General features: G+C 34.1%; 1 protein-coding gene and 1 long non-coding RNA gene across 2 annotated transcripts in view; both read left to right on the top strand.

Annotated features, from left to right (window-relative positions):
- The first annotated feature begins 6,845 nt into the window (after positions 1-6,845).
- On the top strand, positions 6,846-8,364 carry LOC113093855 (uncharacterized). Its single transcript, XR_003287917.1, has 3 exons — positions 6,846-6,933; positions 7,760-7,843; positions 8,177-8,364. It is a non-coding gene; the product is annotated as an uncharacterized LOC113093855 (long non-coding RNA).
- A 17,402-nt stretch (positions 8,365-25,766) lies between these two features.
- LOC113093853 (reticulon-4 receptor-like) overlaps positions 25,767-27,166 on the top strand; it is an 83,112-nt gene continuing 81,712 nt past the window's right edge. Inside the window, exon 1 of the mRNA XM_026259430.1 lies at positions 25,767-26,221. Coding sequence (XP_026115215.1) covers positions 26,200-26,221 — 22 coding nt within the window. The 5' untranslated portion in view covers positions 25,767-26,199. The remainder of the gene's footprint in view (positions 26,222-27,166) is intronic.

Below are 27,166 nucleotides of genomic sequence, written 5' to 3'. Positions count from 1 at the left end.
AGTTTTTATATTCTCATAATACAAGTTTCTTAAAAAAAGTAATTAATTAATATCCAAATACATTAAATATTAGGACAAATGTTCCTTTATTTATTCATATTTGATATTTATTTGTTCTGTTTCACTTTATATATATATATAACTTTAAATGCAATGAACGAGGGTTAATATTATAACAAAACTAAAACTGTAAATATAAGTAAGAATAAGTAAATATATAAATAAATACAGCAAAAATCTATTTAAAAATGCTAAAACTTAAATAAAAACAAATTAAAAATATTATTATTAGCTTTAATATCTCAGTGAAATTAAAAACTCTGGCTGGTAAATAAGTATTTTTCAGCCACATGGCAAATTCAGGTATCATAATTTTTTAATGCAAAAACAGTTAATCTGTTTTTCTTTTTGTATTTCAGTTAATCATGTTTGCTTGCATGATGCTTTTAGATTAAGTTTTCTGAATATTTGAAATATTTCCCATGACTGAAAGGTCAAATGTCATGCTTATCTCTTATTTTGAGAATATAGTGATGCTCCTAGCATGCTTCCAGAACAGGAAGTGGCAACACAAAATGTTTTCTTTCCTGCTGTTGTGTTTAAAATAGACATATTTGACAGTGGGCAGAGTGAAGGGCACCGCTGTCACACCCCCGCTCCGTTCATCACTGGCTACTTAGAGATTAATGGAGGCATCTTAATGGACACTTTAAAGAGGTTATCCTCTGGCAGGTTCCATCTTCCTCTGCTGTGAGTTAGACACAGAAGCTGTCTGTGGTGAAAGCAGTGGAGCGTCTCTCTGAGCCCTATGCTGACTGTTGGTGTCAGTTATCTTTGTTTTTTGGAGTTTTACTATCAGTGGGGTTTAGATTACATGAGCGCAGGGGTACAGTGCCAGCAGTCGGGCAGTTTAAGACATTTTCTAGGTAGGTAGCTCCCAGATGAGAAAGTCCTGGCTTATATTTATCCTGGGAACTTTCAGCTGATCACTATCGTTTTACCCTAGAGTAAGACACCAAATGAAAGGAAAGAGCAAAAAATACTTTTACTGAAACTTTTATAAACTCAAATGGGGTGGAATTCACAACAACTTGCTTAAGTAACATTTAATAAAAATAAATAAAAATAAAATACAGATAAAATAGTAATTTTATAGTGATTGTCAATTGTGTTGTCAAGATAATTACCATTCTCATTATTATAATGCATTTTAAACAATTTTTTTTTTAATTAGTGCCATGAGAAACTAATGTGAATGACTATTGAGAATAATGAAAATTCTCAAAAGTTAAACTCAAATGAATGAATGAATGAATGAATGATGTTTGAATTAGTATATATAGTACAGCCATCGAAGACCATCAAACCTCTCTGAAATAAAAAACAAACAAACAGACAAATTCATTCATTAATTTACAATTGTTTATTTGTTTATTTATTCATTTATTCATTCATTCATTCGAGTTCTACCTTTGAGAATTTTCATAATCCCGAATAATCGAAAATGGGCAAAATGTAGGCAGCTGGTTGCTGAAGCCACACCCATCTAGCTCTACGGCAGTGTCAGCAACGACAATCCTCCTGTCACTCAAGGCTTAATATAATTTAAACGGATGACTATTTAAAAAAAAAAAAAAAAATAATAATAATAATAATAATTCACCCCCTCACAGTTGTCATAAAGGGCAAAATTAGCTATATAGACCAAAGTTATATTTTGAACCAGGCTGTTTTTTTTTTTTTTCTGCTGTAAAGTTGGGCATTTTAAAATGGGGAGTCTATGGGATTTGACTCCCTTTTGGAGCCAGCTTCTAATGGCCAGTTGTCGAATTACAGTTTTACAGAAGTCCAGTAGCGTTGCCAGAAAAGAGACTCTGGGTGTGCATATGAAAATCTGGGTGTGCCACATTTATTGTCAGATTACTGTGCAAAATTATGGGATAGTATTTTTGTAGCACTGCTTCCGTCCAACCATACTCCTAGTGGTAATTTGCAGGTCGTGTCAAAATTTAGTTAATAATTAATAAATTAATAATTTTCTTCCAAATACGATAATTTTGAACTTCTGGTACGATACTTTGACATTTCCAATCTGGCAACACTGTCTGTTGATGTTGGGCCCGGGTAGGGAGAAATATCCTCATCAGGTGTAACATTAAGGCCTTGTGTCCGGCTGTCCATCAAGCCAAGGTTTTTTGCTTTAAAAAAAATTAAGAAAGGAGCTCTGCGACATATTACTAGCTAGCAATGTGCAACCAAAAATTATCTGTTTTGTATCAAAGAATGCTGAGGTCACAGTAAGCTGCTGTTTGCTGATTGGTTGGCAGTCCAAATGTCGGCAGATATATTTTAACAAAAATAATTTAAAATGTAAATTACATTTTAACATTTTTAGCATTATTGCACCATATATTGGATTCTTATTTCTGTGGCCCTGAGAGTATGATTTAGAATGTTCAGTGGCATCACAGAACTGGATTCAAACTGCTTTCGCGTGTTGGCTGGCACTGAGCCAAAGACTGACGCGCTCAGCGCTTGTCGTATATCACAACTAATATGCAGTGTTTTCAACCACATAATGTTTAATTTAGGTTTCATCCATTTAAATATACATAATCACAGTAAAACAATACAATGGTAGTTTGTAAAATACACACTGATGTCTATGGAAGCAGCAAAAACGAATGAAATGTAATTTGCAGACGTGTTTTATTCATATATCAGACACACATAGCAGAACAATAAAGTTTACTCTATTCTTCGTCCAGTTCAACAGCCACTTACTTTCATGTATTTCGGGAGAAACTGGGGAATTCAAGTGCTGTACGTTAAATCCGGCTGACAGGACTCTGAACTGCAGCGCTCATCTCTTTATAGATCAAGATAATTTATAAAGGTGTTTAAACGAAGAATCGGAATATCAGATAGTTGACATGGTAAGCAAGTTTGTGTATATATTAGAATAAAAAATGAAAAACTAAAAACGAATACGATACATCTGTTAGTGGCTGCTGTGTGTCACTTGACAATCATGACGCGTCGCCATGGAAACAAGGGGTCAGTTAAAATATTTGTAATTTACGCGTGAAAGGATTGATTGAAAAAAAAAAAAATTTCTAAGTAAACAACAATAGCACAAGTTTAGTAAACATTTTTTTATTGAGACTATAAAAAATAATTCTGCATCTATTTTTAGGCCACTGTGGGTGGCACCGGCACACCCTGGCACACCCGTGGCTACGCCATTGCAGAAGTCACTTCCGTGTTGACCACACGAGAGAGCGGGAGGTTGCCGCTTGAGTCACACACAACCCGTAAATGTCCTGTAATGACACGTGACATCAAAATGTTACGTGTAATGTAGAAGTCGAAAACACTAGGGACGTTAACAAATACTTAAGCTGGCAAACGATCTCAGCTTCAGCACGTATAGTGAGGAACTACCTGATTAACTACCTTAATTACGATTTGCACATATTTTTCCGTTGCCAACGTTGATCTGCCTTCAAAATGCCTGGTAAAATCTACGACACAACCTTTATGGCTTTGTTTCTGACTTTTGTTCACACAGAGCTCGCTCCAGGACTGAACCCGACAATGTAACTAGGTCCACAACCTGGGATCGGTCCCGGAATCAATCCCAGGATGTGTTTGTTTTCACACAGATGGCAATCCAGCAATTTTCCGGCATGTAGATGACTTCAGACCAGGACTTTTATCAAATCTGTGAAATTTGTGCAGAATGAACATGGTATGTTTGAGCTATTGTAAAATGTGATATGTGCTGTTGCCAATAGGTGGCGCTATAAATTATAACTGAATATTGGCATGCAAATATTTTCATACCAGGATTCCTATCAAACATGTGAAATTTATATGTGAAATAGCATGTTGCCAGGCTATTTAAAACTTGCTGACACTTTTTAATATATACCTTTTAGTCCATAACAGTGTTAACCATGACACTTCCTATTGCCAGCATGACTATAACTGAATATGGGCATGGACGTGTTTAGGACTGAACACCTAACAGATGTGTGAAGTTTGGGACACATTGTTTGTCTGAGTTACAGCAACATCCTTTTTCATGGCGAAACATCAAATTCTGATAGTCCCAATATAGGCTTTTCCTTATATATAACAATATAATCTCCTATTTATTGCTTTTGGGTGAAATATTAATTGAATATGATCTCAATAGGTTAGTTAGATAAAGTAATTTAATAATTTAATCAAGTTACTTAAAAGACTCAAAAATTTCACAGTGTGCCAGGCTACTCAGCCTGATGCTACAGAAAAATGAAAGTTTTCATTCTGAATACTTTATCTTTGTATTTATTTATTTTGCCCTGTGATATTGCATCATTGAGAAAAGCTGCATAATAGAGGCTATATGGCTGTATTTTATAATGTTCCATTCATCCAATTTAATCAGTTCACTGCATTTACACACTCAGTACACCCTCTGTCTTCTTTATATGACTGAATCACGAAATGAGTATATTGTCTTGAAGACTTCAATTACCTCTGGTACAGGCACAATTGGTGTTTCTCTCTGGACATTATATTTTATTGAATTTGCATTGTTGAGCTGCTGCTGAGAAGGATATTCAGATATTATTTCGATTTGACACTTGACAATACACTCACATTTTCACTCAACCTTTTGCCTGTTATAAGAGGCTTAGTACAGATTGCAATGTCTTCATGTAAACACACATGCAGTGTTCTGCAGCTCTCTGCCTGTTGTTCTCAGATGCAATCATAAAATCCTTAAGCAATCTTCGGTGACCTCACATCAATGTCTTATCTAAAGAAAGGCAAGAGCTTTTCTGACACAACACCATATTCATAGAATAAGATGGGTTTTAGCATGTAAGAATTTAACTTGTAAGTGTCCAGATGTAATCTAAACATCCGCTTAGCACCCCAATTACTGTATATACTCATACATGCTTTGTATTACATGCTAAGAAGCTTTAGGATTTACTGCTGGAAGACGGAGCTGGAAAACAAAAGAGTTATATAACAATCAGTAATAGCACAACACATATCGGAAGTACAGTGCGTGTGTAAGTATGATTTTAGCTTGCAGTACATTATTTTCTTTGAAAGCCAACTGACATTTGGTATGTAAGGATAAACAGAGCCTCTTACTGAAAGATGATTGACTGCCAATAGGATTGTCATGATTTGGAGAGTTAAATTTCAATCATGTAGAATAAAAATAGCTAAAACTCACAACAATGATTGTCTTTGCTATTTTTATGTATGCATGTACGTATGGTCATATGTATTTATCAGACTATCCCGATTAGTTTTTTTTTTTTTTTTAGTGTTGCTAATCGGATGCTAAATATAATTATTATAACTATAACTATAACTGTATTTAATAGTTTTTTTTTAAGTATTTTAAATATATATGTTTTGTTATTTCTATAAAAAAATGTTTTTATAAATGAAACTATTTTATTACATTATTTTTAAATATCCGTTTATTTGTACAAATAATTTTACAAAAAAAAATAGAAATCTCTCAATATCTGTTAGGTTTAGATATCTTTGGTTTGCAGTGCATAAAATGAGAATAACTGCAATTATTACAAATATTTGTATTATTTATGTACTATGTATTAATATTTCAGTGTAACTAATTTTTGTTCACAGTTTCCATTTTCATTTTAGCTTGCTTATTTATTTATTTATTTTTGGCAAGTACTTTGACTTAAATAAGTTTAAATCGATTGGTTGCCAATGCAACATTTCTAATTCAATAACAACATTGTTCCACAAATACATTTTAAAATGACCAGAAAAATATCATTGCGTCTTTAACAGAATGTGTTGATTTCAAACGAGTGATTGAGCTTTACTTTTAGAGCTGAACCCATATTTAGATGCTGTAACGCTCCTTCACTCATTCAGTCCTGTCCAAAGAAAAGTCATTTTCTTTTCATGTGTCACTGTGTGTCCAGCAGTAAACAGTGGAGAAGAGAGCAGAAAACAGAATTATCTGAGAGAGTCAGACACAAGATTGAAGCCAAAGGAAAGCTAGAATAGAACTCTTTCCAGAGTGCCAATGAGAAGGAAAGTTCACTGATGTCTTTGGATTGTTGTGCTGCCTCTGGCATTGGATGACATGAATGTGTGCATTGCATCGTGAAATCAGATGTATACAAAGCCAATTTAAAGCATTAGGTTTGTCATGGGTCACCCAGCATGACAGTGCCATCAAAGAAGTTTAAAAAACACAACGTGTATTCAAGACCTGGTTAGACTACTTTGGTAGTCTACTTACTAATATATATATATATATATATATATATATATATATATATATATATATATATATATATATATATATATGTATATATATATATATATATATATATATATATATATATATATATATATATATATATATATAGGGAAAAACTAGTTTGGGAGTGAATGCTGCACTGAAAAAAACAAACAAACAAACAAAAAAACATTCGTTGTCTGAACAACCATTACTTAAAAAAGTAAATATATTAAACACTAAAAACTAAGTATTTATAACTTTTCAAAGTCTACTTAACATATATAGTTCATGTAACACAAAAGTATAAGTTTCAAAGTGAACTTAAGTGTATGCATAAATAAAAAGAAAGAAAATAAGTCATGACAACTACAAGTACAAATATGTTAAAATTAAGTAAATCTAGCATAAAATTTTAAGTATTTGACTGTGAGCCATGTGATATGCTGTTTCCTGCCAAGGAACAATTTTGTGAAATACATGTGTAGACGGTGATAAGGGGTGAGCTAAAGTGTTTTTGAAAACTAAGTATGTTATTAGATTTTGGGGATTTACCATCTATAAACCCCTGTTTTGTGTGTTTGGGTGAAGAAACGCATTTCTGAAACGCAGCATGATGAAGATGTTGAAAAGAGGTAAGCTTACTTAATTTGTCTCTTTAATGTATGACGTTACTCGTTTATTGCATTTGTGATCTAAACATGAACTTTTAAACTGAATTTCTGATTTGCTTAGAATAATGCTTCAGTAATTGGAAATGTGTAAACCCATTTCAGAATAATAATTGTTCTCATGTTCTCTATAAGTGGCAGTCTGGGCCTGGGCGCAAGTTAATTTTGAGGTTTGTTTATATTACATTATAAAATATATGCTACATGTCAATATGTATGCACAATAATTATTGGTAATGGTGATCTTAATTCAGAAACATGCAAACTTATTTCTAAATGACAACGATTCCTCTGTCTAGTTAACCTTCAAAATTATGATCATAACTTTAAATTTAAACCTCCGTTCCCTCTGCTGCTGATCTGAAGAGGGCACCATTAACGGATAAGGTAGATAGAAAATGTGCATAGCGGTGGCTCTTCAGGACCAGGGTTGAAAATCACATTCTGTTTATCTGTTTATCTAAAGAAAGTCATTAATCAGGCACAGTGTGAGGATGTGTAAATGATGAAAACATTTTGGGTGGATCAACTGACTGACTTGCCCATTCTCCAGTTAGCTTTAAATAACTTGTCACTTTATAAATTTCAGACCATTGTTGTGGTGTATAGATTTTTATTTTCTCTTTCAAAATAAAATTTTCTTTCAACTTCATTTTCCATCAGCAGTTTCACCATCATTAGAGATGAGTTGTTCAAATAATGCCTTGATTCACAAACTCTATGGAGTCACTGTATAGTTGTGATTTTGTGTGTATGCACCATAACAAGCCACATTTGTTTTACTTTTCAGACCAGCCCTGTGGAACAACATAGAGAAGTTGTAATTATATGCTTAATTGTCTGCCTCTCTGAGAATCTTATCAAGCACCATCAGGTGAGAATCTGAAATCAATCAAAAACCAAGTTACTCTCCAAACCTAAATAAACAGCTTTTATAAAGGCAGTTAATTTAATTCTACCAACATAGATAGAAATAAAATGAATGGCTGTAAGTCACTTATTTCATTTTAAAATACAAATTTCTATTTCATGTCTTATTTTTTTGTGTTATTTCATTGCAATGTATTTTTTGCACTGATAAACAATCTGATATATATATATATATATATATATATATATATATATATATATATATATATATATATATATATATCTATCAAGTGGTGTTGTAAGTAAATACACATTTGATTTGTTTTGTTTTTTAAAGATACTCATGGGAATAAGGAGGAACTGGAACTGCTCACACTTCACAATCATCACGAAAGGTGGCTCAACAGATTATCCATTACACAGACTGGGAAAGTGCTGGAAGGCATAGAAGTGATGACGGGATTGGCAGGTGTTGCAAAATCTTGTGTTTTTCTGCTTGGCCTAATTTATGTAATTAAAATGAGTTACCCCAAATAGCTCAATGTGCAATGTTTGTCTGCAGCTGATTGATTAAATTCTTGTTTTATTCTTAGGATGTTTGTTGAGTGTTCCAAAAGTAAATATTAGAAAAATTGTTGCAAAGGGTGAAAAAAAGTCTGACCTGTTGTGAAGTTTGCAATCTCTGTGTTACAAACAAAACATAAAGAAATAATTTTTTTTTTTTCTAGTTTTATTAGGAATTCTGTACAAAAGTAAACGTTTGAAAATTTCAAATCCTTTAAGAAGTGTTGCAAACGGTGAAAAATCAAGGAAATAACATGTTGGAAGTTCCATTTGTATATTTGTCACAATTTGTTGTACATTCATGAAGTGTGATTTTAGACTTAAACTGAAATGCTTTATTTTGTGTAATTTGCTTGTTTACTTTAAGATATTAAATGTACTAAGCAGACAAATAGCTGAAGATCTAAAATCAGTTTAAGGGCCCTATCTTGCACCCAGCGCAATTGACTTTGTACACCGACGCATGTGTCATTCCTATTTTGCACCCGCACAAAGCGCGCTTTTCCCTCCACAGAAGCATGTCGCTAAACTAGTGAATGAACTTGCGTTCCCTGGGCGGTTCAGCGCAAAAAAGGAGGCGTGTTCCGGCGCAAACAATCCCTGGTGCTATTTTGCTGTTCCATTAAACAATTGCGCCACTGACCAGAAAAAACCTAGTCTAAAGTCAGTGGCGCGTTGTTCATTAGGCTATGCTATTTTAAGGGCGCATGCTTGACCATAATGTATAGCGTGCACAACGCGCATACACTTTGCTCATGTAATCTACACAGATGCAACAGTTATTTTTGCAAATCATAAATTGTTACACTAAAAAATATTAACACATGAGATGACGGAAATCATTGTGGTGTATTTTGGGTGGGTTTCTCCCATCCCCATACAACACAACTTCTCTGTCTTTCACTGCTCTTACAAGAACATCAGTCTCCTCGGCTGTGAACCGCTCCTGGCGTGCGCCTGGTAAATACGCCATAATAATAGCAATCCATAATGGAACTTGCGCGCCTGCTTTTAAAGGGAATGTTGGATGACGCTCTGATTGGTTTATTTCACGTTACGCCCAAACCACACCTATGAATAATGAAGCTACTTCAGATCAACCCATTTTAGATTTGCGCCGGGCGCAAGAGCCATTTATCCCGCCGGGAAAATAGCAACAGCGCCGAGACCCGCCCACAAAGTTACTTGCGCTTCGCGCTTTGACACTTCCGTTTCAGATCGTTAAAATAGGGCCCTAAATGTCCAATGGTTCAGCTCAATTTTTAAATATAAATGAGCTTAAATGTTAAGTTAACACAACTTAAAATTACTTTGTAGATTATATAATGTTGAATGTTTTAAGTAAAGAATGTTGTCAACTCAAATATTTATGTTCATATAACAAAGATTATCTTGTTAATTTGAAGTAAAAAAGTTGGGTTTACTTAAAAGTGTGTTGCAAAAATGGTGCATATATATTTTAAGTAAATCCAACACATCATTTTTACCAGTGTGGTTTGTGGTGATTGATAATTCCATCAAAAATTACATATCTTTTTAATTGCTGTCATTAACTTATTTTAAATGTATCACTCATTTGATTTTAATTATCATAATTAAACTTATATTTCACATAAATTTAAGTAAAAAAAGAATTGTTTTCTTTACCAAGAAAGTGTTTCAAAGATTTATTATAAAATTTGACATTGTATTTTGCATTGTAAATTGTATTATTATTTATAAATCTGATACTTTTATTTTCAACAATTTTACATTAGACCACATAAATTCCAAAATGACATTTCTCTTACGTTTATCTTCCAAAAGTGCAGTCATCTTTGCCATGTTACATTCATTTAGTTGACTAGTGCTACTGTACAGTATGTGCTGCTGTATTAACAAAAACATAAATGGCATTAATAAAAACACTACACTGACAAGCTAAGCAATTTCATGTTCATAATCGAATGCGATTCATCTAATGAACGCGATATAGTGCAGCTTGTCAGTGATCTACGGCTGTGTGTATTTAAATGTTGTTCCATCTAAAAGATGTGATGGAGATTTGCTGGTACTATTAATCACAGAACCGGCTTTACTGACGAGATGCGGATTAAAATTACATGCAATTTATCATACAGCCCTTGTTTGTTGATCAAAAAGTACAAAGTAGATGAGTAAAACTAAGATGCAAAGTGTATTCAAAGCCCCACCATTACTGTCTAGAGTGTGTGGAATTGTGCGCTGTGATTGGTTGAAGGTTGTTGCTGTTTACAGTGGGTGGAAAGGTGTGCTGTGATTGGGTAAGCGGATCGCATTCTGCAAAAAAGGGAGACTGGCGTTTGTCGTGGTTTGAAAAAAAAGGGAGAAAACATGACTCTGCGAATATCGCATTTTGCATAAAATTTTTAAAATACTTTTCAAAAACGACCAAAAACAATACTGATTTTGATGGAAACTCTTTTTTTTTTAATGACGTTTTCGAACCAAACTCTTCATATATATATATATATATATATATATATATATATATATATATATATGCGTGTGTGTGTGTGTGTGTGTGTGTGTGTGTGTGTGTGTGTGTGTGTCAGGTCAAGTCAAGTCACCTTTATTTACTGTATATAGCGCTTTAAACAAAATACATTGCGTCAAAGCAACTGAACAGCATTCATTAGGAAAACAGTGTGTCAATAATGCAAAATGATAGTTAAAGGCAGTTCATCATTGAATTCAGTGATGTCATCTCTGTTCAGTTAATTAGTGTCTGTGCATTTATTTGCAATCAAGTCAACGATATCGCTGTAGATGAAGTGACCCTTAACTAAGCAAGCTAGAGGGGACAGCGGCAAGGAACCAAAACTCCATCGGTGACAGAATGGAGAAAAAAACCTTGGGAGAAACCAGGCTCAGTTAGGGGGCTAGTTCTCCTTTGATCAAACGAAACCAATAGTTCAATTCCAGGCTGGAGCAAAGTCAGATTGTGCAGAAGAATCATCTGTTTCCTGTGGTCTTGTCCTGGTGATCCTCTGAGACAAGGTCTTTACAGGGGATCTGTATCTGGGGCTCTAGTTGTCCTGTTCTCCGCTGTCTTTCAGGGCTGTAGAAATCCTTTCTAGGTGCTGATCCACCATCTGGTCTGGATACATACTGGATCCAGGTGACTGCAGTGACCCTCTGATCTGGATACAGACTGGATCTGGTGGCTACGGGGACCTCGGAATAAGAGAGAAACAGACAAATATTAGCGTAAGTGCCATTCTTCTAATGATGTAGCAAGTACATAGGGTGTTATTAAGTGTTCCCGGTTCCGGTTTACCTAATTAATGCAGCCTAAAAATCTTTTAACAGATTTGGATATTAAAAGCATATTAGTATGTTATGTGTAAGCCAGGTTAAAGAGATGAGTCTTTAATCTAGATTTAAACTGCAATAGTGTGTCTGCCTCCCGAACAGGTAGGTTATTCCAGAGTTTAGGCGCCAAATAGGAAAAGGATCTGCCGCCCGTAGTTGATTTTGATATTCTAGGTATTATCAAATTGCCTGAGTTTTGAGAACGTAGTGGACGTAGAGGATTATAATGTAAAAGGAGCTCATTCAAATACTGAGGTGCTAAACCATTCAGGGCTTTATAAGTAATAAGCAATATTTTAAAATCTATATGATGTTTGATAGGGAGCCAGTGCAGTGTTGACAGCACTGGGCTAATATGGTCATACTTCCTGGTTCTAGTAAGAACTCTTGCTGCTGCATTTTGGACTAGCTGTAGTTTGTTTACGAAGCGTGAAGAACAACCACCCAATAAAACATTACAATAATCTAACCTTGAGGTCATAAATGCATGGATTAACATTTCTGCATTTGACATTGAGAGCATAGGCAGTAATTTTGATATATTTTTGAGATGGAAAAATGCAGTTTTGCAAATGCTAGAAACGTGTCTTTCTAAGGAAAGATTGCAATCAAATAGCACACCTAGGTTCCTAACTGCTGACAAAGAATTGACAGAGCAACCATCAAGTCTTAGACAGTGTTCTAGGTTATTACAAGCACAGAGTTTTTAGGTCCTATAATTAACACCTCTGTTTTTTCAGAATTTAGCAGTAAGAAATTATAAATTGTTTTTATATTGACTATGCATTCCATTAGTTTTTCAAATTGGTGTGTTTCACCGGGCCACGAAGAAAAATAGAGCTGAGTATCATCAGCGTAACAGTAAAAGCAACACAAAGTTTCCTGATGATATCTCCCAAGGGTAACATATAAAGCGTGAAGAGTAGCAGCCCTAGTACTGAGCCTTGAGGTACTCCATACTGTGTGACGTTAGATGGAGCGGAATTTCCTTATATGGGTCCTAAGGGCACTTCTCCCGGAAGAGCGTGCGCTCCCGTATAGCAGAGCAGAGACATTCACTGATCAGAGCGAGAGACCGAATTGTCACAAAAGAAGTGTGTTTTTGGTTGCCAGGGCAAGACAACCCTGCACAGATTACCAAAAAAAAAAAAAAAAAACAGCATTAAGGGACCAGTGGATGGAGTTTATTTTTACAGAGCATCAACGGAGTTGTGCAAGTGTTTTTGTTTGTAAACATTTGTTTCTCTGGATAATGTTAAATGAAGCACCATTACTTCAAATGAGTTATACTTGAAGCCTGCCCTCTGAGAAAATCTGAAACGTTGTTATAATTTGAAGCAACACCTCCCCCTTTGCCTTTTAGACACGGCTCATGTTTATAACAGTAATCTTGGGGGGTGGACTCATTTAAAATAATGTAATCATCAGGTTTTAGCCAGGTTTCTGTCAAACAGAGAACATCTATATTATGATCAGTGATCTTATTATTTACAAAAAGTGTTTTCGTAGAAAGGGATCTGATATTCAATAAGCTAAGCTTTATCATTCGTTTATCCATATTGCATCTGTTTTTTATTTGTTGAACCTCAATTAAATTGTTAATCTTAACTTGGTTTGGATGTTTTTTTTGTTTTTGTTTTTTGGTATTTTCTAGTTCAGGGAACAGTGTGGGTGTGTTTGAATTTTTCTTATATAAACCTGGGTGAAAATTTTGATTAGGAAAAAAAAAATATATATATATATAGGGTAAAATAACATGATTTTATTTTAAAATATGTGTACATATAAAAACATTTTATTATTTCTATATTTCTATAGTTATATTAATGTTTTTGTAAATAAAACTTTTATATTTTTTATATTTCTATAAATGTATATTTGTACAAATATGTCTACCAATAAAACTAAAATATCTAAAAAACTATTAGGTTGAGATATGATATGTGCTTTGCAGTGCAAAAAAAAAAAAAAAAGACATTATTGCAATGATTATCACACCTGTATTATTCTGAAGTACTCCAATTCCAGAGAAGTTGGGATGCTTTGTAAAATGCAATAAAATCAAGAATCTGTGATTTGTTCATTCTCTTTGACTTTTATTTAATTGACAAAAATACAAAGAAAAGATTTTCAAAGATTTCACTGATCAACCTAAATGTATTTTGTTAATATAAACACATTTTGTTTTTGACGGCAGCACATTCCAACAAAAGTTACATTCTAAAATCTACGTTAAACTGTTCAGTTGTAGCCTAATGGTTAGAGAGACAGACTAGTTACCAGAAGGTTGCCGGTTTGAATCTCAGTGCTGGCAGGCGTTGTAGGTGGGACATGAATGAACAGCGCTCCCTTCCACCCTCAATACCCATTGCTGAAGTGCCCTTGAGCAAGGCACTGAACCCCCAGTTGCTCCCTAGGCTTTGGATCAATAGATGCCCAGTGCTCTGGGTGTGTGTTCACTTCTCACTGCTGTGTGTGCACTTGGATGGGTTAAATGCAGCGCACCAATTCTGAGTATGGGCTACCATACATGGCAAATGTCATAACTTTTTCACAGTAAACAGGTGAATTGGTTATGGGCCAATGTTTGGGTAGAAAAGGAGCATCCCAGACTTGCAAGCAAAGCTGGATCATGGCTCATCACTTTGTGCCAAATTTCACGAGAGAAGTGTCAAACAAACAAAAACTGCTTCTGCAGTGATGCCGCTGGGTTCGCTGGGCCAGAGCTCATCTCAGATAGTCAAAAAGACTAAAAAAAGAACAAGAAAATGTCTGCTATTCTCAGATGAGAAGGGACCATCCAGACTTTTTTATCAGCGACTGAAGCAAAAGCAAACATCTGTCATGGTATGGGGTGCAGCAGAGCAAACAGCTTGGGTGACTGGTTTATGTGTGAAGGTACTATTGACATGGAGGCATATATTGGGATTGTTCAGAGATATATACTGCCAACAGGATGATGTATTTCATGGGAAGTTCATGGTTATTAGATCAAGACAATGTCGGCTCATATTCTTCATGTGCTACAACAGCGTGGTTTCGTAGAGACAGAGTGAATGTGTTGTGAATGTGACTTCCTGTGGTCCAGATCTGACTCCTATTGAAGATGTATGACCAGTCATTAAAAGGAGAATCAGACAATGATGATCACAGACTGCTGAGCTTCTGAAGTCTTGTATTACGTACATTTTGCTTGCAAAATTATAACAATTATTATCCTCAATCACCATACAGTGAAACATTGTAATTAAAAGGATTTAAGTTTTGAGCTTAAGATTTCACTTGATGTTACACAACCTCTGTCCCAACTTTTTTGGAGTGTGTTGCAGCTGTCAAAATCAAAATGTGTTCATATTTTCAAAATACATTTATGTTGGTCAGTGTGAACTTTGGAAATCTTTTCTTTGTACTTTTGTATATTAAATTCAAGTTAAAGAGAATGAACAAATAACAGATTCTTGATTTTATTGCATTAAAAAAAAATGTCCCAACTTCTATGGAACTGGGGTAGTATTATTTTAGTATGATTTGTTTGTTTATTAATATGTTGAATAAGCTTTTATTTTGGGTTTCAGGTTTCATTTTTTTTTTTTTTTTTTTGTATGCTTGTATCATGTCTATTTTACTTGTACAGTATGTACATCATGACCAAATGTTTTGGCAGTGACATAAATTTTGAGTTTGCAAAGTTTGCTGCTTCAGTATTGTAGATAATTTTACCACGTTTATATGGTATACTGAAAAACATTTTTTTTTTAAAAGTTTCATAGGCTTTTATTGGCAAAAAAAAAAAAAAAAAAATATATATATATATATATATATATACTCTTGCAAGACGTTTTGATACCATTCTTCATTCATGGCAGTGTTTTGGGGCAGAATTTTGAGAGAGCCCACTCCCTTGGTTGAAAAGCAACCCCACACATGGATGGTCTCAGGAAGCTTCACTGTTGGCACAATACAGGACTTGCATGTAAGAATTTCACTTGTAAGTGTCCAGATGTAATCTAAACATCCGCTTTCCACCCAGTTACTGTATATAGTCATACATGCTTTGTATTACATGCTAAGAAGCTTTAGGCTTTAGTACTGGAAAACAAAATAAATGTATAACAATCAGTAACAGCACTGCACATGTCAGAAGTACAGTGCGTGCGTAAATATGATTTTTGCTGCAGGACATTATGTTCTTGAAAAGACAACTGACATTTGGTATGTAAGGATAAACAGAGCCTCTTACTGAAAGATGATTGACTGCCAATAGGATTTTCATGATTTGGAGAGTTCATGATTTGGTTAAATTCCAATCATGTAGAATAAAAATAACTAAAACTTTAAAAGTCCTGTATGTGTTTGCACAACAATGGTTGTCTTTGCTTTGTTTATGTATTTATCTATCTATCCCAATTAGTTTATTTATTTATTTATTTTTTTTATCAGATGCTAAATAAAATTAATATAAATATAACTTTTTAAAAGTTTAAATGTTATATAAATGTTTTATATACATTAATCTATTTTATTGTTATTTTTAAATATTCCTGCATTTGTACAAATATTTTGAGAAATAAAACTGAAATCTCTCAATATCGGTTAGGTTTAGATATCTTCGGTTCGCTGTGCATCAAATAGGAATAACTGCAATGATTATTATTATTATTGAGTTTGAGTATTATTTTAGTATTTTTATGTACTATTTATTAATATTTTAATTAAACTTTTACTTTTCTAAGCCATTTATAGTTTATTTTTTTCAACTGCTTACATTTTCAAAACTTTGCCTCTTTTTTTTCAAAACTTTACACACAAATCCAAGAATTGCACACACAAAATGCAAAATGCTCTTTTACAAAATGAAGCACTGCATTCAGAATATCACAAACACATCTCAGAAGCAAGCATTTGTATATACCTTTGCCATAATATTAATTCCTGTTAGATTTTTGTGTTACATAGAGAACTGTGTGTTGTGTTTTAGAAGAAGTGTTTAAATTATGAAATTGAAAACTGAGTCTAAAGGCCGAACATTAGTGTTTTGGAGATTTGGTATGTGATTCTACTGTTTGGGTGTCATGTTTCAGAAACTGTGTGACAAATAACGATTTTGTGTGTAAGCAGTTGAAAAAAACTGTAATATATATATATATATATATATATAAAAAAATGTTTGTTTTGTAATAGTTTATCAAACATAGGATTTAGAAACAAAACAATAGGATTTATACAGCTACTGCTTGAAAATAAGCAATGAGAAACAAATGTGTACCATATTCATAGATGGTGCCAAAAAACTGCAGAAAGACTTGTCTTGTCCTTTATCTAGACCAACAGCGATTCCAAGAAGTTATATCCACAGGAAAAGACAGTATAAAATAAGAGATATTGGTACAGCATAGATAACTTAATATAAAAAATGTTACAGGTTTTAAAGCTGAGATCAGAGTAATTTATTTATTTTTTACCTGTCTCTTTGCTTAATGCACACACAATTTTCCTGGAAAAGACTTTGACTTTGTAGTGTTTTTATTATTGCTTTGTTTATTTGAGTGGTTTTGTCAAGTAGGTGTATATTACCTGGAGAAAACTATCTCAGCACTTACTTAGCATTTAATTCATCTCAGTGGGACCTTTTTGGAGGCTCCACTTCAGTGTCTCCACATGTTTTCTGTTTGCAAACACAGGAGGCAGCACAGCAGTGAACATTAGGGCTTCTTGTTTTTCATCACTTTTAGTCAGTGTGGTCGTGTTGGACTTTGGCCATTGCATCAAGCATTCAAGCTTGAATTGTTTCTGTGGTTAGAAAATCCCTTAGTACAGAATTCATGTATGGGTCAGGGGCCATGATTATTATTATTATTTTGTATAATTAATCAAACTGAATTAATGCATTAAAGTGACAGAAACATTTAAATGAAGCAAATTTTGTGCTTAGAGATTTTAGAGTGCATAGAGACCCTTTTCTCAGTCAGGAGATTTATGCACTAATTCTAGTATGTAAAGCTGTATGTGATACTATTACAGTTAGGCAGCCATTTCTTGGCTTGATTTCTCTGTCATCAAATAGAAAAGTAAAATAAATAAATAAACATGGAGCAACACACAGAGGGTGCTGTTTAGACCAGGTTTGAGCTGAAAAGCCCCAACAACTCATTTATTCCCATAATGTTATCTCTCTTAAAATGCAAATGTGTGTAAGTCGATATCATCGTATATGTCTGAAGGTTTGAAGTCCATCAGGTATAACATGAGCTTATTGATGGAGATCAATCAATCTGATGTTTTATTCTAACCATTATGCCTGGTCGGAGGCCTACATAAATATTTAGCTATTACTGTACATAGTTTAACAAAGTTTATTTAGTAGTGCATAAGTTTGTGTCACAACTAAGTTAAGTTTTAATGTACACGCCTCTGGAGTATATAGTGCATTTATGAAGAATACAAAGTGTCCTATCTGTTTGATACTTAGTTCATTATAAAGAACTTTTGAAGCATGCAGCAGACGCAGGCAGGCCATTTTTCTCAAGGTAAGCTAATTTATACAGCAGCAATTGAAAATCTAATTAAAAAGACAAAATTAAAAGGAGAGAGTGGAAGACAGGGGCGGTGTAATTTCAACTTAAAAGTCTACATTGACTTTATTCCAATGTGTTAATGAGTTTTGGACAGGGACACAGGGCAATTCTATCATGGATATTGTCTTTCTAGGCCACTGAAGAGAATGAGCTGTCACAGGCTTTTAACAGTAACAGCATCAACGTACAGGAGGATTCTCGGCATGGACTTAGAGCAGAGGTCACAGTGCACAGTAAGCCATGACAGCAGCGGATCTGTGGCATGTAGACAAATGATGGGGGAAGGGATCGTCTTGTCTGATTGGGTGGAAATGCTTATTAAATGAACGGGATTGCAGTGGAGGAACAAAGCTTGTAATTATTGCAGAAACACTCAGGATTGATCTGGTGTTTCCTGTCGCATGAGTGTGTGTTGCTGTAAGAGCTTTTTAAAGGACGGCCCTCTTAAAATATATCAGAGTCAGCATGATAGAATCAGATGCATTATTGACAGCCGCCTGCATGGCCACAAAAATGAACAATAAAACACAATCTGCCTATACTATCAGTCCATCTGCCTGTCTGTCATTCCAACTGTCTGTCTGTCATTTATCATTCTGTCTTGTGTTCTATCATCCTTTCATTCATCTATCTGGCTGTCTCTCATTCGGTCTTTTTCTGTCTGTCATTAGGTCTGTCTGTTGTTCAGTCATTCTGTCTGTTTGTTGCTCTTTCTGTCAATCTTAGAGCTGTAATCGGGCCTTAAAAGTCAGGCCCGACAGGACCCGAGCCAGACAGGTTTCGGCCCGAGCCCGACAAGTACATTTTGATTGACACCTTTTTAAAAGCTCGACCCCGTTTACAGCCCGACATTATTCAAATGTGCACACGCACACAGCTCTTTTGCCTTTTGTCAAGAATGAGTAATTTATAGATGTTTTAACATAATTTATTCATAACTAACGTAGACTACACAACTTGGAAGTTGGAATAAAGATATTTGGCAATAACGAAATTAAGATAAAGGCTCCACCGGATTTGCTTCACCACTAGCAGCTGACATTTAATAAAAAAATAATGCCAACATTAGCGTAAATACTCCACATTATACATTTAAGACTCAATGAAAATGTATTTATAATTTGAAAAACCTTTACTCACAGAGATTAGGCAAAACCTACATGTTTTTGTGGAGGAAAATGATTGAATACACTGTAGATGGCTTCAGAGCGTTCCTGCTCTCACTGATGGTGCGTCATTATTCACTCATTATTCTCATTATAAACCTGGTCAAAACTTTTCCACACCTCAGACTTTGCTTTAGTTGCTGGTGCAACCAAAACGTAATCGCCAGAGGCAAGTCTCCGTTACACCTACTTAGCATCCATTTTCGCAGCTTTCTCGCGCTGACCGGAGCGCAAGCCCGAGCCTGACCCGAGCCCGCGTAAGATGATATAAATTAAGTCCGAACCCGACCGAACCTGTCGGGTCCCGTCGGGTTCGGGCAAAGATCTTCAGCTCTAGTCCATCTGTCTATTATTCTTTTAATCTATCATTCTGTCTGTCTGTCCATCTGTCTTTCTGTTTGTCTAGCTGTCATTTTATCATTCTGTCTGCCTGTTGTTCGGTCATTCTATCTTTGTCTTCACTGTCTGTTGTTTTGTCATTCTTTCTGTCTGTTGTTCTATTTTTCTGTCTGTATGTTCTATTATTCTGTCATTCTGTCTGTATGTTGCTTTATTATTCTCTGTTGTTTTATCATTCTATCTTCTTTCTCGGTCTGCTCTTCTGTTATTCTTTCTGTCTGGTATTCTGTCTGTCTGTTGTTCAATCAATTATTCTTTCATTCAACCTTCTGTTTGTCTCACGTTCAGTCTTTCTGTCATTTTATCTGTCTGTCTGTCATTCTTTCTGTCTGTTGTTCAATCCTTCTGTCTGTCATTTTTTGTCATTCTGTCTATCTGTCGATTATTCTGTCTGTCCATATGTCTGTCTTTCTGTTTGCTTATGTGTCTGTCATTTTAGAATTCTGTGTGTTTGTTCTATCATTTTATCATTATGTCTTCACTCTCTGTTGTTCTGATTGTTGCTCTGTCATTCTTTCTGTCTGTCATTTTCCCTTCTCTGTCTGTTGTTCTGTCGTTATTTCTGTAATTATATCATTCTGTCTGTCTGTCTGTGTATTTGTTATTCTATTATTATTCTCTGTCATTCTATTATTCTGTCTTATCTGTCTGTCTGCTGTTCTGTTATTCTTTCTGTTTGTTATTCTGTCTCTTTTGTTCAACCAATCATTCTTTCTCTCATTCATATATATATATTGTTGAATAATTCTGTCTGTTGTTCTTTTTGTCAGTCTATCTGTCTGTTATTCTGTCATTCTGTCTGACTATCTGTCTGTCATTTTAGCATTCTGTCCGTCTGTAGTTGTATCATTCTATCATTGTCTTCACTGTCTGTTGTTCTGTCATTCTTTCTGTCTGTTGTTCTTTTTTTCTGTACGTTGTTCTATTATTCTATCCTTCTGTCTTTCTATCTGTCGTTCTATCATTCTGCCTGTTTGTCTTTCATCTTATAAATCTCTTTGCCTGTGGTTCTGTCATTCTGTCTGTTATTCTATCATTCTATCATCTCTGGCTGTTCTGTCATTAATGCTGTCTGTTGTTCTATCATTTTGTCTGCCTTTATGTTATTCTATCATTTTGTCATCTTTCTATCATTCTGTTATTCTTTCTGTCTCTTTTTCTGCCAGGCTGTATGTTTTTCTATCATTCTTTTGTTCTGTCTGTCTGTATGTTGCGCTGTTATTCTATCATTCTTTCAGTCGTTCTGTCATTCTGTCTCTGTCTGTATGTCCTTCTTTTGTTCTATCATCTGTCTTGTTTGCTTGCCATTTTAGTGTAATTTATCAGAATTGTCTATATTATGTTGTGTGATATGATTTAAAATTGCAGAATAATTTGTATATATATATATATATATATATATATAATTATTATAATTATGATTATTATTATTATTTATTACAGTTTTACACAAAAGCAGCACGAGAGCTTCAGACGCACTGAAACCGCATGATTCACAGAGCAAATATTGTCCAACTCTGATGAACCCAGCATGCAGGCGGATCTCTAACAAACACAGTTTGATTCGTTATTTGACATAAAACTAACAGCCTGCAGGAAGCTCTGGACGTGGATGATGGAAATGGTTAAAAGCAGTTCCCAGCATGAAAGCTTTCTCTATGTCCTCTTAAAACCGCTCACTTCAACTCTTTAAGACTTGAGAAGGGATTCGTTTGAAATCGTGGAGATCATAAATAATTTATGTTTGCATTTAAAACAATCTATAAGAAGGCATTTAGCAAGAAGTGCATATCTGATGCTCTTTTCTGATTCCTTTCTATAGTATGAGGGTTCAGTTATTCTCAAGGGGAGACCTGGCTAGCTGTCACAATAGGAAGTTTGGTTAATTATAATCATCACTTAATAAAAAAAAAATAAAAAATAAAAAAATAAATAAATAAATTATATGCCGCAATTTAAAATTTCAAGATTATGATCATTTTCTAGCGAGTGAATTAGTGAATACAACAAAGCCATAATCACATACAGTCAGGTAAGAGTCAATAAATAATTAAGAATGACTGTAGATCTCAATGTTCTCAGGACAAGCTATATACAGTAAATACAGTATTTACATATTTTTTAGAATATCATGCCCCTTACATGTTGCAATTTTATATGATATTTTTTTAAAGTAGTTTTATATTGTTGTATGTTATTTTGTCAATGTTTTTTTTTTTTTTTTGGGGGGGGGGGGGTGGTTAGAAGATTATTGGAGTAAGTTTTACAAGACTGTGTGTTATTACAGTTTTTTCTCAGTCACTTTGATGCATTTCTCAAATAAGAAATGAAATTCTCAAAACTACTCGTACAAACTCCACATCATCTAGTCATTTATACACATCATAAAACCAGTTTCTCATTCTTTTGAACAAGTTGCGATTGCTTCTGTACATTCATGCAACTGACTACGCACATTTATCAGCGGTTTCCTACATTATCAGTTGCTAAAGTCATGTCGCTCAAAATGTATTATTCAGTTTTCTGTGCAATAGTCTTACCGCTCAAAACATCTGGTCTTTAGTTCATCGTATAAGTCATTAAATGCAAAATGGTTAATCTAGTTGTCATAAACTGCCAAGCACACTTTTTATTTTTAAACGTTATTATTAGACTTTTTTTCAATTTGGCATGAATTGTGCAAGTGAATCTTTACAAATGTAGAGAATGTAGATGATAAACCAATGATAAACCATTTCTCTGAAATAGCTCAAAGGTTCATCTCATGAATCTTCAGTTGGAAAGCATATACTGTATAGACAGAGGACAACACAAGAGTTATACATTCTGAAAATAGACTTATTTTCATCTTTGTGCCCATATTTATTTTTCCATTTCTATATCACAATGACATTATAAAGGCTTTTTTAATATATATTTTTTTGGGTCAGACCACTGGTACTGTAAAAGTGTAACTGGGAATTCTATCCAGTCTCTTTCAATCAATATCCCACACACAGTAATGTGTACATTTGTACTCTTGTAATGGATATATGGCATACATAAGGATATGGCATACTGTCCAATACAGTAACTGTCATCCAAAATATTGCCATGGTTTACATCAGAACATCCCTCCAGAGTACACTGTTATATTGACAACATGACTAAGGAATTTGACTGTCTTATCCATAAACTATGACACAAGGACTTGTCATTCTGATGGCACTGAAATTTTCATTGACAAAGATATTTATTTTTGAGAGATGAATTAAGGATTTTGAGTAAGTAACAGGCTTTTGCAGGTAATCCATGGTGTTTTGCTATTTGTACGAGTTGTTTTGAGAAATGCACTTACTGTTTTGCAAATCTCAAGGACGATTTGAGAAATGTACCAAAGCGACTGAGAAAAAATTTATTAGTATTAGTATATATAATTTTCAGTGTAGCTAAAATTATTTAAGTCACCCATAATGTTATATACAGATACAGTATGTTGAAAGGTTATATTCTAAGGCAGTATGTAATATTTCAAAGGCATCTCTTTCACATCTGTGTCATTTAACAGCAGGTTCACACTGTTTTATATAATGTGACAACATGCCCCACTATATGACATATCACCACACAGAGTCAGCATCCAAAACTGACTTTTCCATCTGTTGTGGTCAGTGGGGGGCGTCTTCTGCCTAAAAAAAAATATTCCTGATAACTTTTTGTGTGTGAATTAACATGCTAATTTCATCTACTGTTCAAGTTTACATAATGTATTGCATCCACGATCTTTGACTCTATATTACACACTAGCATTAATTGTGGTTGGTAGCCACAGGCTCAATTATTGCTCAGTATTAAAGCACTATCTAAAATGCAGTACTAACACCTTGGAAGAATCCTCAAGGTAATGAATATAGAAAAAAGTAGTTGGATGTTTTTGGGAGTCTGAGCACCTCTTTTAATTATTAAGATCCCAGTGCTTATTATCATTCTTTTTTTTTCTTTTTTTTATGTTGCATTGTTGTTATAAATGATCAAACAATTTTTATTTTTTATTTTTATAATGCGCATGTTTACAGTGCTTTGCAGTACAATTCATTCTTTTGCACTTCTAACATACTGAATTGTGTTATTTCATGTTTAATCGGTGGATAATTCACATCATTAGTCTGTGAGGTGAGAAAACAGATGGATATGGATGAATCTTTTTGTAATTGCAGTATGAGAAGCCTTCAAAGTCATCAAACCCGAATGTCATCTTTCTCGTTTGAACATCTCATGTATCACAGAAATGATTATCCTAGCTCTACATTTTCCAAACAGGGACAGTTGATTCATGCAGCAGTGTGTTAACTGAAGGCAAGGGAAATTTGTTGATATTTGTTTTTTGCTTCTATATGTGTTATATTATGGAGATTATATGGTGTCGGTCAAAGATGTGTAGGTCAAATGAATGCAGCGCCAATTTCTGGAAGTTTATATGTTCTCAGGCTTCTGTGTTTATAATTCTGTGTGTATTCATGTGCAGGAATGCCTTAGTTTTATACAAATGGATTCTCTGCACGTCAAAGCGTCTGAAATCTATAAAAGATTCATTAGTGCTCTATTCCTGCTCCTGTGCTATAAAACATTCATCTCTCTCTGTCTCTCTCTATCTTTCTCTAAGCAACCCCACAATACCCCTTCCCATTCTGTCATTTGTTTGTTTGTTCATATTCAGTTTAATTAAGCTTTATTTTATATATATATATATATATATATATATATATATATATATGTATATATATATATATATATATATATATATATATATGTATATATATGTATATACGTATATGTATATATATATATGTATATATATGTATATATATGTATATATGTATATATGTATATGTATATGTATATATATATATATATATATATATATATATATATATATATATATATATATATATATATGTATATATATATATATATATATATATATATATATATGTATATATATATATATATATATATATATATATATATGTATATATATATATATGTATATATATATGTATATATATATATGTATATATATATGTATATATATATATATATATATATATATATATATATATATATATATATATATATATGATGCTGAAATATTTCTTCAGAATGACATATTTTATTATTATTTTTTCTCAAACATAGATAGTGGGGTAACATGCTCCCAGGGGATAATGGGCAATTACTTTAGTTCTGTTTAGAACATTAAATGTTTTGTTTTTCAATCAAATGTATTCTATAATTTTTTGACTAAAATTATCAAACTTTATAATATAAAATGTATCTCAATTTAGCATCAGGTAGCTAGTTAGCATTGGCTAACAACGTTTTTCAAATAGGCTACTGTAATTGTATAATTCATAATTATTGATTAAACTATTTTTAATTTTAAGCTGAAACAGCATGTACTCTGATTTAGCTCTAAGTGATTACAGCAAAGTGCTTTGTCAGACTGGGTTTTGCCCCATAGGTGGGGTAAAATGCCCCCTTGGTACAAATTAAATTTTGGTTAAAATTCTAATAACTCATTTTTAATATTTGGTTTATATCATTGTCACTAAAGCTATTATAACTATTATAAAATTATTATAAACACATTTATCTTTTGTTCCACAGGAAAAAAAAAAATGCAGTCAAGGATCACCCTATCCTTGAAGTTCTCTTGATTTTATTTATTTATTTAACGGTTGACACAAACTGGAGACTTTTCCATGTAATTGGTTTCATTGAAATCTTACATCATTTGTGTTGATGTGTAAAAAAAAAAAAAAAAAAAAAAAAAGGACCCGTATATTATCTCTAAGCCGCCCCCCCCCGCTCTCTCTCTCTCTGCACACACACACACACACCTCATTCTCTCTCTCACAAGCGCGGCGCCACAGCCTCTTTCCGTTCCTCTCGCGCGGCTGCACGGACACTGACTCGGATCGTTGGAATACTTCTGCTTTAACCGGGAATGTGGCATAAAGCCGATTTGGATTCATCCCGCCGGTAGTTTATCCCCCTCCCAGTGTGACTTTCGCCCGCTCTAGGCAGTCTTTGAGTTTGGATGTTACTGTGATTGTGTCTCTGCCCAAATGACTGAGAGAGGAACCACCGGGAGACGCTGCTCTCCATCCCGCGCCTGTACGGCGACCGTCGGGTAAAGTTTGAGTGGCAGGGATGATGGTGGTTCATCTTCCGTGAGGTTTGCAGATTCTTACAATTTACCACAGCGAGGAAAACACCATCTTCTCCAGACCAAAGGCGACCTCTTTCTGGGATTACTCATTAACTGGATTTATACGTAAAACATGACGACTTTAATTGTTGAGGGTAAGTCACGGGAATTGTTTTAAAGAGTTATATTTGTTGAATTGGTTGTTGTTTATTTTTTATACATAGTCTAACTGCCGCATCTATCCACAACGCGCATCCCCAAATGTCTGTCACGGACGTGAAAGGTGTTATGATGCTTGATTCCCGCTACATATTGCAAATGTTGAATCAGTTTGTCATATATACAGAATTCTCCATAAAAACGATTATTTCATACTGCCGTACACTACGAGACGCGAAGCTTTGTTTATAATGCGTTCTAGTTTGAGGCTGTCTGTCCCGCTGAAAACAGTCTGTCAGGAAGAATCACAATTGCCTTGGCTTTTTCGCGAGCTTAAACGCGTTTCTCTACTCGTTGATGCGCGTCCCTAAAGGGTTTGCGCGAGCTTTATTATCTGTGTAGGTTTACGGAGAGTAGTTTGCTCACGGTCGAGGTTGGTTAGTAGTTTCGTACCGGAGACGAGACTTTTCCCGTTGTTGTTGCAGTGAAAAAAATTGAAAAATGTAATCCTTTTAAATTTGATCCTTTCTCGTCAATTTTAAACATACGTCTCATTTAAAACACTAATCTTAGGGAGGTTTCAAATATACCCTGTGTGTTGTCAAGTAGTTGAAGTCGATATGAGTTTTATCTTCTGCGGTCCTGTCTACTTATTTGCATATGGTGTTTGGGGGAGTGGCCATTGGCTTTTACGCCTAAATATTTAATTACGAAGGCCTGGACAATGAATGGCAGCTCATAGTTGATGTTTGTTATTGATAGTTGCGCATACATTTATGTTTATGCTATTTTGCGTTCAGTGTTGGCGTTTTTATTTGATTTATTCTTATAAGTACAGTGATCAAATGTTAAATATATTTGAGCGTTTTTTCTTACAGTACCAGTAATTGAAGAAATGGATGATGATCTTACATCAACAGCGTTTTCCTCAAGTTTGAATG

The sequence above is a fragment of the Carassius auratus genome, unplaced genomic scaffold (assembly GCF_003368295.1).
Source record: "Carassius auratus strain Wakin unplaced genomic scaffold, ASM336829v1 scaf_tig00215189, whole genome shotgun sequence".
Taxonomy (NCBI): domain Eukaryota; kingdom Metazoa; phylum Chordata; class Actinopteri; order Cypriniformes; family Cyprinidae; genus Carassius; species Carassius auratus.
Note: the sequence above shows the minus strand (reverse complement) of the source record. Positions and strands in the feature narration are given on the sequence as shown.